At 47.1% G+C, this 13,683-nt stretch overlaps 1 protein-coding gene across 1 annotated transcript in view; it reads right to left on the bottom strand.

The window, feature by feature from the left end:
• Window positions 1-13,683, bottom strand: part of Nt5c (5' nucleotidase C) — a 38,259-nt gene that overhangs the window by 13,796 nt on the left and 10,780 nt on the right. Inside the window, exons 6-9 of the mRNA XM_077698523.1 lie at window positions 8,466-8,594; window positions 6,574-6,631; window positions 4,735-4,837; window positions 2,218-2,319 (exon numbers count right to left, since the gene is read on the bottom strand). Of these exons, the coding sequence (XP_077554649.1) occupies window positions 2,218-2,319; window positions 4,735-4,837; window positions 6,574-6,631; window positions 8,466-8,594 (392 nt within the window). The remainder of the gene's footprint in view (window positions 1-2,217; window positions 2,320-4,734; window positions 4,838-6,573; window positions 6,632-8,465; window positions 8,595-13,683) is intronic.

Genomic DNA, 13,683 nt, shown 5'->3' with positions numbered 1-13,683 from the left:
AGTTCCAGAATTTCCCGTACACTAGAGTCCACAAGCAATGCTGTTTTTTTTTTCCCCATCTAATGAGACACCACCGGTGAAACCTTGCTGATGGTTTGGAGTTTATTACAAAGCGTTATTTACAAAGCGGGTGGCAGGACATTGCTGTCTTAACTATCGACTGTTACTCAGCTATGCTCTAGATATGCAATGTTGTACGTGCATTGCACGGAGGCTCGCTGATAAGTCTGAATAACTACAGCCCAGTTTGGCACAGAACGCCACGTACGCGAATTCATTAACTTTGTGCACAATGTGAATAACAACAGCCCAGTTTGGCACTGAACCCCTCAAGCGTGAATTTATCAAAACAGAGGCCCTGGCGTCACTATCGTCACAAGTGCCATCATCCCTCCCCCACAACGAAATTCGGCACCAAGTCATATGCTAAACAGCAGGTCTACGATGCAAGATTTGCAGAAGCTTGAAGTGTAACCCACTGCACAATGCAAGCCTGCAGCCGCATGTCTATGGTGTGGGGATCCGCTTGATCCCCTTTCCTCCTCCCGCGAGCGCGATGTTCGAACGAGCGCGCTTTCCCGCGCACGTGACGTCAACCTCGCGGGCCGACGCGCCGGCGGGCACCGACTGTCCCGCCGCCGCTGTCGCTCCTCCTCGCCCGGGAACCTGCCTCCTCTCCTCCGCGCCTTAAAACCGCGACGCGCACGTTTCGCGGGTCTCTCTCTCAGGACTCTCTCTGGCTCTCGCTCTCGCTGGATCCCTCGGGCTCTGGGGGGTCGCTCCCTGAGCTCGGAGGAGATGGAGGATAGAGTATAGGGAACGCGAGGGGTCGCGGCTCGTATCGCACCCTCGCCGCCACACGTCCGGAGCGGGGCCCATAACCCCAATCGGACGCGCGAGGTAGGCGCCCTCCCCACCTCGCCGGCAGCCCCGTGTCGCCTCAGCCGTCGCAGCCCGCTAGAGCCCGGCCTTGAGGCGCGCGTCGGTACAGTGTAGTTCTTAACCCGGCCTTGGCGTTATTATGCACTGTACAACTGGGCCAATAAACCCCCTGGTTCGTCCTGGCCCCTTGGAGCCTGTCGTCGCCTGTGTCGGTGAGTCGAACCCGTCGCGGCGTCTCCCTTGTGGACGCCGCGTACCTCTCTGGGGCATTTTGGATGGGTCATTTCCGGGCGGAGGGGGAACACCCTGAACCCCATTTAGGCCCACAAGGGACCGTCGAGCTGACATCGTCGCTCAACGTCTCTAACGAGGCTAGCCGGGGTGGTTTGCTACCCCGTAGCCAGACCCAGTATGCCCACAATGGGAAGGCAACCCATCAAGAACCCTTTGTTGCTGCTCTGCCAATGTGCAAGACGTCATAGAGAGGAACCCCATTCCCCAAAGTGTCATTATGGCAGTGACAGCAAAATGGTGGGGGGGAAGGGTTGACCACAAACACGTGACCCCTGTCCACGCGTCCTTCGGCTCGCAGCTCTCCTGTGCCCGTGTGAAACAGAAGTCAGTGGTTTTACCCTACCCCAATACTTTGCAACCTTGTTTGGCTTACTGAGCATTCAGCTTAACCACTTGGCGACAGACTGCTGTAACTGTTTTTACAAGGCTGCGAGGCATACTTCCAGATGCTTTGCTACACCGCACCCCCCACGCGAGATATGTGCACGTGATGTCATGTTGTGCAATCCGTAACATTATTTAAACATGGTCATAGGCTGCGCCCCAAACCTAAACAGGCCTAAAGGGTACAAATCACCATTATTAAGGAAAACAAAAAACAATGCGCAAAATTCATCTTAAAAAAACGTTTTTGCAATAAAGAAATTAAAAAAAGGTTAGACCTGCTGATGCTCGAACCCACACCGTCAGCGCCAGTACCCACAATTCTACCTTGAGGCCACAGTGGCCAAATGGCGGGCAGTTTCACTACAGAATAGCATGCGAGATGACATCACACGTCACGTGGAGGCACTGTGTAGTGAAGCGTTTGGAAATGCAGCCGGGAGGACTAACTTCAGGTCTGGTTGCATGCAACACAAATTGGGCATATCTACCTCAAAATTTACAGTTGGCACAGGGTGTGGATTTGGATAAATACCACCGGCTAAAGTAGAAATGTACTAGTATTTGTAGTGTGGCTACATGTTCCAACAGCTGCACAGTACCATAAGGAGTGACTGCAGACAGGCATGTGCTTGGTCAGCTAAGCAGGAAGCCCACCTGTGCTGGTCGGTGAAGAACTTGGGCTTCCTGGCTTGGACGATGACGACGTCGAAGAGCTCTTGCCACTGGGGACCAATCATGTATCGCATGCCCACGTCCCTGCAAGTGCGCATGCAAACCTTACAAAGTCGCCCCTGGGGTGGACATGCCATGATGTCAATGGAGGGAAGACGCTAAGTTCAGCTCAAAAGTCGCAGAAGTGTGACCAGCTTGCAGCAACGAGTCCCCCTGCACTGACAAAGCACTAAGGAAACCCCATCTACTGCGACACATCCAAATATTTATCGCTATGCAAGAGTAAACTACTGAGAAGGTTCGTGTCGAAGAGTATATGTGCCATTAGAGATCCCATACACAGATGAATGCTCTAACCTGTTTATCGCAGTCTGTGAACTTTCCATTATTCTTGTAAAATCGAATGACTTTTGCTTGTTTTGTTATATGCACAATGTTGAATAGTGAGATTCAAGTAGTGCCTACCAACTCGTCCACCACTTGTGTACACCCCACACTGTTCAGAAACTCTGACAAAGTTTACGCCTCCTCCTTCTTCGACGGGTATTGTGTATGGGCCCCTACTGCGAGAATCCCGTGAGGGATGGGCTGTACGTTTATTAAGTAAATAAAGTAAATAAATAAATGCTTTTGAATTCCTCTGCTGTTCCACTTTTTTATTAGAAAACGTAATAACCATGCTAGGGTGAATGTATGGCTAAAATTTTGTATCAGAGCAAGCCGGCCTAGTCGGAATAGATTCATAGTGAAACTTAGCACACTACACAAACAGAGACAAAGAAAGATGCACATAAACGAGCGCTCGTACATGTACATATTACTTCGTCCCTTTCTGTGTAGCTCGTAAAAATTCACTCCATGCTCATATGTAAGCAAAAAAGACCTACTGAAGTTGTGCTACTGCTGTGATTCATGTTCACATAGGCTGGAATTGCAGGGACTGCACTTTTAGAGGTGTAGGCCCTCTAGGATGTAGGACGAGGGTTCGTGAATACTGTCACAAAGCACCTTAAGGGTCTGCAAAGCCCCCATTGTAGACTTAAAAACTCCCCCTTTCATGACCTCTCCTTACTGTCAACCCTGCCACAAATACAAAATTAAAGCCGTTCCACTCAATGTGAAAGCTGTCGGAAGTGCAGAGCAGCGATTCGCCATAATGGGCTGTAGCGCCATTATCCGCTCACTGGTACCACCCAATGCAAATCAAATTTCCCGCCTTCGCAGTGCTCACGCGCCCTCTGCCTGAAACTGCGCCAGCGGGAGTTCAGTTCTTTTTGTGCTTGCTTTTCCTCCTGCACATGCGGCGTTGCACTGCCACTTTGCTTTGCTTACTATCGTAAAAACCAACCCAACAAACGTTTCAAACTAAGTGAACGCGGGCGCTGTTAGTTAATTACGTATATTTTGCCTCAAATGTACCTGCAATTTTCTTTGCGCTAAACAACGGGGAGATGTATGACAAGCGCCAGCGGTTCATGGGTTTCTAATGCAACTGTATTTTCGCGCGTATAACCCGCACCAAAAATGCGAAAATTTCCATGGCAAAGTAGGGGTGCGGATAATACACGGGGCTTTCCCTTCAGTGCAGCTTCACGGCACAACGTGAAGCTTCACGGCAATGCGCGTTGTGCCGTGAAGCTTCTACGCAGTAACACTGACTAAGCCTTCAATGGCAGCGATTGTGCAAAACATACACAAGGACAAGAAAGAAGAAAACAAGGACGAGCGCACTCTAACTGAATTTTATTAGTGAATTGTGACTTTTGCCTAGCAGTGAGTGTATTGTACTTGCTAAACATACACTTTTTCTTCCTACATAGTATGTGATGTGTTGCTTTCGCAGTAACTTTGGTGCAGCCTTTCCTGTATCAAATGTGCGGGCAATACGTGAGGATTCTTTTTTTTTCTTTTTCGGGCGCTGAAAGTGGGGGTGCGGATTATATGCAGGGGTGGGTTATACGTGCGAAAATACGGTAAACCGCTTGGCTTTCGAAGCTTCTGGGTTACGCCGCGACGACAGCCGCTACGACAGAACACCGTGTGGCTCTACTTGGGTCCAGTGAGCGAGCTATGATGACAAGGCTATGATGTGGCTCTACTTGGGTCCAGTGAGCGAGCTATGACGACAAGGCGAGCCCCCAAAGTGCTCTGCACTTAAAAACTAGTTTCTGCCGCGAAGCAGCACATACACCTTCCCTGCCTTCTCCAGTAAAGTCAGATTTTTCACGCAGTGTCGAAGCAGCACGAAAAAGCACATCAGGCACAGGACTTGCACTAAACAACCATAGCAGCTATGTTTTAGGCGTGAAAGGACTTTGCTTTTGCACATTCGAAGTGCTCAACTGAGGGTCTGATTTACCAAGTGGAAAACTTTCACATTTAGAACATCTAGAACCCATTCCTAAGTAATGAAATAGCTGCTAACCGAACATAATGAATACAGAGGGAAAGACAAAAAACAACCACTTGGGCGAAGTTTGCTTTGTAAAAGTCACCTACACAAACTTGAAGGGGCTGTTGGTCACCAAGAACATTTGCTTATTCGCAGATTTCAACCGTTGTAGGAAGGTCACCAGGTCGGCATGTTTTTCCAAATAGTCGCCTGCGCAACAGGAAAGTAGGGAATAGGAGAACCACGTGACAATAAGAAAATTAAAATGGAAGTAAATGCCCTTTACAACAAGTCACTGCAGAGTGCGAAAAATTCAGGATCAGATACAAGGCTTGAATCAAGTAAAAGACCACGCAATTCACTAGTGATGCCAGTAAGGTGAGAATGGAGGATGTAATTAGGAAATCACTTCACACAAGGGGTGTTCAAAGAGTGAGAATTCCTAACTGCACTGTATATGAACATTAAAAAAATGAGTGGCTTTGCATGTTGAATAGAATACAGTTGATCTCGAATATATTGAACCCCAAGGGGATCGCAAAATATTTTGATATATCGATAATTCGAAATATAAAAACGTATGCCTACCTGAACCTTATTTGAAAACCCCACACATCACTGAGGCCTTTCCGCAATTGTGACAAGCGGTAGCTTGCTGACTTGTCCTTCAAAGCACAGAAAGTACAATACACAGCCTGACTACTACCGCACTTTAACATTTAGCCTGAAAAAAGTCCACGAGCTTGGCTTGCTTCTTCGTCTGTAGCTATTCTTCAGACAACCACTTTTCAATGCTATTGTTGCTGCGAGTTGCCCCGCTTTCGTCCAAGCGCCAAGCAATTTTTGAAGCGTTGCTGGCACCTAGAGTCACCACTAAAGTTGTCTTCTCCCTACGCTGTCGCAAACCACTTCGCCTTTTCCCTGAGCATCAGGCCATCGGAAAAAATGTTTTTTGCACGAGTCTCTGAGAACCAGACATACAAGGAACTTTCTCAACCCTGTCATTTACCGAAACATGCACCTGACACGCTCTATAATGGCCGGACTGCACTGTCTTTGGCTTCACGCCAGCTTTGTTGCGTAGTACAGGATTCAAAGTGCCGCGAGGAATTCTGAATGTCGCTGCAACCGAAGGCTCCTTTTCCCCAGCCTGCAGCTACCAAATGATGTCCACCTTTGTCACCAAATCCAAACTCTTCGTTCTCTCTTTTTTTTTTTTTTTTGCATACGTGGCTTCAGAACGTGTGAAACATGCATGATGCTGCACATGACTCCCTGCGCCAGCAGAGACATTACTGGCTAAGGGCAAAAGTAGCTCAAGCAGGCTCAAACACAGAAACCGAGCGCCTCCAGCTGGCTCCCCCTCCTCCTTCACTGCCCTCTGCATCCTATCCCTCCCAACGCTCTCGTTATCATGCAAGCAGGTGTCGAACCTCTCTCATCTTACGAGACGGCACCTCCCCCTCAACAAGTGCAGGAGTACGTGTGTGAAAAGTCATTTCTGGATCCACATCAGGAGAAGCGCACTTGCCGGGGCACTTGCAGCGTGGCGTTTTATATATCGAATCTGCCAGTTACGGGGAGTTCGATATACGAATACAACAGTGCTTTTCTTTTGCATGGGACTTCCAAGGGGATGTTCAGACTGTTCGATATACACCCAGCTCGGACCTGAACGACCAGCTTGTGCTGATCCCCAGGGCTTGAGCAACGGTGCCAAGTTCTGGTGCCTGCGATTAAATTAAGGGTGCCACCACCTCAGGAAGCAAACAAACTTTTTCTCTATAACAACAAGAGTCATTCCTTTTTCTCCTCCTCGATAAACCCGAGTTCGACATATCCGGGATCAACTGTACCGAATATTTCTTGATTCGTAATTTTTAAAAACCAGCATTACAGTTTGCAAGCGCTATGGTCAATGCGGGCAAACACTCATGCATGCGTACTTATATTCGCTTCAGTGAGTGTGCTGTGTATCACTGGATGGATGCTCGAAATGGCATTCTGCAAGGAGAGAAAACATACAGCATTCACACAATGAGACAATTATCGTGCACACTTTTTTCCCAGGGACGACAACGAGCATTTGAGCAGTGTTGAACATTACTATGGATCTTCCAACAACTCACACAAAAGGCAAAAAAAAAAAAAAGATCAGTCAAGAAATCACCCATACTTAGGCACTCTCAATAAACTTGAGGTCTGCAGGATATCATCTGCACAAGCATACCCTCGTGCTGAGCACGTAAAAATTGTGATGGGTGACAAACAGGAGGAGGCTGGCAGAAATCACATCAGTGGAACGTTATTTTCCCGACCACCAGTTTAACAAACTTTTCAGGTAAACAAACCTTTCTAGAATTCCATACCGACAATGTGTAGTTCCAATGCAGAGATGTTTACACAACGAATTTCAGAATGCCAAAATTTTCAGAATAATGACCCTTTGATTTTCCTCGCTTTGTAATCAACACCTCAGTACTACAAATTCATTACTCAGAAATCTGGAATTCATCAGTTTCGTGTGCACTGTTTATAGCACCCGAAGTGGTATCCTGGCATGCATACAATACGTCACGCAGACTTGAATTTAAATGAAATAATGGCCACACTAGTAATTCAAACAACATTTCAGACCCCCAGGACTTGAATTCACAAATTTTTAAAAATTGGATCGCCATATTCACATGCTTTTCAATTGTTCAAAGAACAGCGCTGCTTCTTTACGCCCTAACCACGCCCTCACAACTTAAGCCTAACCAAGCAAGGGTTAGGGTAAGCAAAGCTGACTTGTTCTAACCGCCTTTGTAAAAAGCTACTACGTCTAAGACCCTTTTTTTTTAATACATAGAGCACAGATAGTACTTGAGGTAGCATCCGTTACGCCCGCCTATGCGACCTCACAGCAGTCAACTCTACTTTGCTACAAGGGAAAGAAAACATTATGAATACTGATCCACAGAAGTGAGTGGAACTCAATAGACACATTTATTCAACAGCTGACAAATGTGAGAATGTATTTTAGTGTATTTGAAGACGTCAAATTTTCCTAATTAAAAATATCTTCAGCGAACTTACACAAAAATGAAAATACTACCGTATTTTCACGACTCTAATGTGCACCTTTTTTTGCTAGAAGGTAGCCTTAATATTTGTGTGCGCGTCACAATCGGGCTCAAAACCGAAATAGGCTTTAAAGCGGCCAGCAGCATTGCCATACAGAACGGACATGAAGTCCCCCCCAAATCCAACTCAGTCCAATAAAAACAATCCGTGAACACTACGTGAGTGGATTTCGGCGCCCCAATTCCTCAATGGCATGCCGCATACCTTGGTCAGCTGTTGCACATTTTTTTCTGTGCTGCTGCAATTATCCCATCACACCTTGATTATGATGATCAAGGCGCTTGAAATTGCAAACAGCTTCAATGTTCCGCACTATAACTTTATTTCCAGCAGCAGCTGGATAACCAGTCTTATGAAGCACAATCATTTTTGGCTTTCACAGCTGCATACGCCAAATAAAATCTCCTTCTTCCAGGTTCATGGTGCCACGGTCTTTTTTCTCTGTGTGGTACCGGGCGAAGACGGTAGCCACCTGGATTGAGGAGACCTACCACTTCGGGCCGGCAAGGAACAAGTCCTAGCTAGTCTTTTCATACAATAAACGTGTCTCACTCTCTCTCTCTCTCAAACTTTCCTGCGCAAACGTACTTGAGCGTTACAATGGGGGGCACATTAGAATTGTGCAAATGCCGTAGTTTATGGCATCGCAAGCAACACATGGACCTCTGAAAGGTCTCCGTCCAGTTCACGGCAAGTAGGCGGGAATTCTCACCTGAATGTCAAAGAAGAGAATCTCCGGGTTGTATGCGATGTTGTGCCGCTCGAAGTACTCGGTCACGTTGGACAGGAGGCAGATTTCAGGAACGGAGAAAAGGTCGTTGAGCTGCTTCATGCGAGCACCCTGCGAAATTGACACAAGAAGGAGTAAAGTTTCTTTTTTTCTACACATAAGCCTAAAGACGCATGAAAAGAAAGATGACAAGCATATATAATCTGAGGGGATGGGAAGTAGGCTTAGTGAATGACTGAACAAACTCTTGTAAGGGCATTCTAGCTCAAATTCAGAGGAAGAAGTGAGGGATGGCAACACTGAGGTTCCAGTAATCGAAGTATCAGCAAAATGGACACCTCTGATGCGAAGAACCCCTCCTTTTCGTGATGAGATGTGCAACGCAATAACCCGTTTTTGTGGCAATGATGTTTAGCACGATGTCGACTGCATCTTTAACCAGGACAAGAGCTGTAAGCCCAGGCATTGCTTGTAGTGCTTTTTCACGTGGCAGGCTCAATAAAGACACGCAAATTTCGAGGAGGGGGAATCTACATGTTATCAGGATAAGCAATAACAGGTGGACCAGCCATGTAACAGAGTGGCTACTTAGGGCGAGATGGGAGGTAGGGGTAGGGAGATGTCTTGGGGAAGGGATAAAGTAAGAACATGCACAGTACTAGGCTGCACCACAGGTCACCTGTTCAGTCAAAAGCAATTTCTTCATACTTGCAGTACACTAGATGAATACAGTACACTGGATGAATACCAGGGGGGTGCCTACCAAGTTGACATTTTCAAATTCCCCGAGTTTCCAGGTTTTCCCCCAAGACTTTTTGATAAATTCCCTTAGTGGCACATAACTCTGTTTTACGTCAACATGGGCTGACACCACTCCACCAGTTGCTGTCACCCTCTAAAAAGAGCACATCATGAAATAAAATATGACATAGTAAAGTTTGAATGCTAACCAGTAACTTTTATCTCATTTAAAAATAAAACATAACAGAGTGGTAGTAAAATTCATAGTGAATGAAATATCGAAAAAAAAAATGGTAAAACTGTACTGCCATGTTCTCAGCTCGCACTCAATGCCTCAGTGCTGTATTTCACTGCTTCAAAGAGTTTATTTTGGTTTGGACGAGGGACACCTGCATCTTAGACACAGTCACGTTAGGTGCCCTTAAACGCCGCCATACTCCTAGCATCGAGGCGCCGCACAGGATGAGCGGGAAGAGTTTATTTGGGATTCACATTGGAAATCAGAAACACTCAAATACACCCCGCTATGGTGACTCCATGTAAAGTTCTTTAGGTGCACAGTGAAAGCTACAGAGCCGAAACATTCTCTGTCTTTCTACACCCCGGAGTATAGTGCCGGCTTGCAGTAAAAAGTAACTCTTAAAACGGGGTACAACATCTACATTCGATACCTAAGACATATTCTGAACACAGCTGCGAAGTTGAAAATTAAAAGAAATGCGCTTTTACTATTACGCCAGATTCACAACTCAAAGATTCGCGACGTGCGTCAACTAACTAGAGACCACAGTAGATGGTGCCAAGTGTTCCAGCATAGGATTGAAAGCTACTACTACTGCTCCTGCCCCTGTAGACTCCCTTATGCCGCCACGACAAGCTGTCAGGGCGCGCAATGTTTCCTTCCGCCTTTCAAAAGTCTGGGAAACACGCCAGAACACAAGGGAAGCTTACAGGGCGTCGGGAGAGGGGCGGGGTGACTTGCAAGCTGTATGGAGCTAGTTCTCATTGGAACCAGCGACTTCAGACAGTGCCATCGGCGATGGCTCCGGAGAGCTGCCCACTATTGACTTGCTGTTAGCTGAGCCAGCATTACCGTGAATTTCGTTTCCTTTATAAAGTACAGCTAATTTTCCCTGACAGAAGCACAAATTCCACGAGTTTTCCATCAGTTTTTCCAGAGTATTCAAAATCCCTGAGAATTCCCGGTTTTCCCTCTTTTCCAGGTTGGTAGACACCCTGAATACAGTCGATCCCGGATATATCGAATCCGGATATATGGAATTATTGCATATATTGAACAGTCCAAACATCACCTTGAAAATCCTGTGCTAAAGTATAGCATCTTTGTATGCATGTGTCGAACTCTCGTCTACCGTCACATTCAATATATCGAACACTGCACTGCAGGTGCCCCTGCAAGTGTGTTTATCATGACGGTGTTGCGGACTATGATGACTTCTTTCACATCGCGTCACTTGGATGGCCTTCAACACTTGCTCGACCTGCTCGATATGGTAGCATAGGGATAGCCTCATGACAACGAGAACACGATATCTGATTTGATGCCAAAGGGGAAGAGAGAGGGGAAACTGACGGGAGGCATCGTGACCCAGCGGCGGCTCTCCTGCCATGGAACCAGTGCAGCGTGGTGCGTATTTGTTGTTTTGTTCGCAGCGGAGTGTCTTCAGAGACATGGTCGCGAAAAACCGGTAGAATTTAGATTTAAAGAAGAAGGCGGACATGATTAGACTCGTAGAAGCCATTTAAAAGACGTCCCTGGTTGCAGAGGCTTTCGAAATTCGAAATTACTCGGAGCACACTTAAACATAACACTGCACGGCAAGCTGATGTAAGGCGAAGGCAGAGCAGCTCGGCTGTTCTGAAACACATACTGTATTTACACGATTGAAGGTCGACCCTTTTTTTCAAATTTGACAATCCAATGTTGGGGGGTCGACTTAGAATCAAAATCGAACCATCTACCGCTAGTAACGGTAACAGAAACGAGAAATTGGGAGTGCTATGAGGTGGGGACAGCTTTGCACCTTCGTTCTCATGGTTATGGTCTAAAGTGTGAACCGCATGGGGTGTTTCCTGCTCGCGAAAATGCGCCACGCTGACGCTGCCGCGAATACGACCCGCATGCTGCGCGCTACGTGATCGGCGGCGGCAACATGGCGGCGTCACTAGCCACGAAGAGGTGCGCGTAGCTCCAGTGACCGCTTCTAACCGCTCTTTAAAGATATCACAGAAGGCACAAACGAAGACGTTTGTGCAGTAAAGGAGCTGATAATGTGGTTGAAAACGACACTATAAAGCATCATCCGCGCCACTACGGAAAGCACCAATCAAATATCCGCCACCGCGTGGTAAGCCTAAACATCTCCGGCGGCGCCAGCCGGCTGTCCCGAGTGCTTTCAAACTGCCACCATGAAGAACGTGCCTCTCCATTGGGGCAAGTCGTCAAGCTCCTCCCACTGCCGCGCTCGTCACACGTCATACCAAGGTAGAGCTTAAAGGAGCACTGACACGAAATTTCTCGCTTTCAGTTTTTATGCTGTAAAGAATACCTATGGTCCCAGTAATTACGAAAATCGAACCGAAAGGCGTCAGCCACCAACATATAATTAATTATAGCACGTTTATTGCAACCACTTTCAAATTCGGTCGCCGCGCGGGAAAATGGCCGTTCGAAGGAGAGCCTGCAAGCGGACTGCCTGACGTCACGGTCTCCGTGACGTCATGGTCTCCGTGACGTCAGGGACGTTCGCTGCATCGTCTGCTACGGATTGCACGCGGTTCACACTAAAGCGCTGGACACATGTACGATTTGTACACTCGATTCGCATGCGACTGATCGTTACGACTGTCACCACGACTAGTCGTACGCGTGAATTTGAGACACATGACCCGATGCGTGCATGCGATGCGTCGTCGGCGTCGCTCCGCCCACCGTTTTTGCTCCATGGTCAACTACGACTATCGCTGAGCTGAATTTGTAGATCCCGCGCGTTTAATTGCAAAAAATGGATAAAGCAGGCAATCGTGAAGCGTTTCCTGCCTTCGGAAACAGTTCGCGCACACGCCGGCCGCGCCTGCCAGCTCGGACACTCAGCGGCTCGATCCGGCGCAGACCACGGTAGCAAGACGGTAGCAACCGCTTGTCGCTGCTCTTCTGAATCAATCTGATCGTTAAAATGAAGTTCCACATGCGAGAAAGCAGGTGTTAGTGTGGTGAAAAATTGTGCTTGGGATTGTTATCAGGGCTTATTTTAAAAGCGGCGATCAGATATCTGCCGCGATGCAAGCGTATACGCTGACCGGCCCCCCGCGGCGCGCGGCGGGCGGTGCGCCGACCGGTCGAGAGATGGCAATACCTGCGCGGAAACGTGAAGTGCGCACTTCGCAAGCCTTGCTCACAGCGGTACCGCAGCCAAGCCAAACCTCCTATCGAAGCGAGACCGCCCACAACAACAGCGCAGGCTATCGCTTCCGGTTCCGGAAACAACTGTATGACGTCATGCTGAATCGGCCGCAAAATCGCGGATAGCCTGACGTCACACCCTAAGCGATTTCGCTAGTGCTGCCGATTTGTAATAGTTCGCGGCCAGGGCAATTAAAATCGATTTTTGATGCGTTTCCAGCCTCGGATCGCTCCAAAAATTTCTGTGGGTAATCTGTACAAACTACTGAAGCCAATTATATCGTTATTTAGGCCTCTAAATTTGGTGTCAGTACTCCTTTAAGGGGGGACACTGCTCTTAAAAAAACTTTTTTAATTTTTGAGTAAACTCTGTGAAACTTGTCAGTTTGCTGCTTTTCCGCCACTGATTTCAAATATGGCATTATTTTGTTGTTGGTCAATTAGGTGCCGAGATAATTAGAGGTAATTAACCATTTTTGGAGGAACAATAGACAAAACAATGTTAGTCGCAAAGCTGTAATCTTTACATTTTCCAACACTCTGAACCCTGGTGAGTGCAATAAGACAATCAGTTTTTTTATGCATCGCTTGGAACTGATTTTACAGCTCATTAAACCTTGGTGGCAACACTGGCACGGAGCCATTTTGAGTGCCAACTTCAAACACTGAAGTTTAATGAGCTGTAAAATTTGTTCCAAGCGATGCATAAAAAATGATTGTCTTATTGCCCTCACCAGGGTTCAGAGTGTTGGAAAGTGTAAAGATTACAGTTTTCTGACCAACACAGTTTTGTCCATTGTTCCTCCAGAAATGGTTAATTACCTCTAATTATCTCGGGACCTAATTGACCAACAAAAAAAATAATGCCATATTTGAAATCAGCGGTGGAAAAGAAGCAAGCCTGACAAGTTTCACAGAGTTTACTTAAAAATTAAAAGAAATAGTTTTAAGAGGAGTGTCCCCCCTTAAAACGCTTTAAAAGCAGTAGAAGCAAAAGTCGCCCGTGCAACGCCGACGTGCATGAATCGCGTGCAA

The sequence above is a fragment of the Haemaphysalis longicornis genome, unplaced genomic scaffold (genome assembly GCF_048455015.1).
Source record: "Haemaphysalis longicornis isolate Haplotype H1 unplaced genomic scaffold, Haemaphysalis longicornis Haplotype H1 scaffold_2, whole genome shotgun sequence".
Classification (NCBI taxonomy): domain Eukaryota; kingdom Metazoa; phylum Arthropoda; class Arachnida; order Ixodida; family Ixodidae; genus Haemaphysalis; species Haemaphysalis longicornis.
This window is presented reverse-complemented; position numbering and strand designations above follow the sequence as displayed.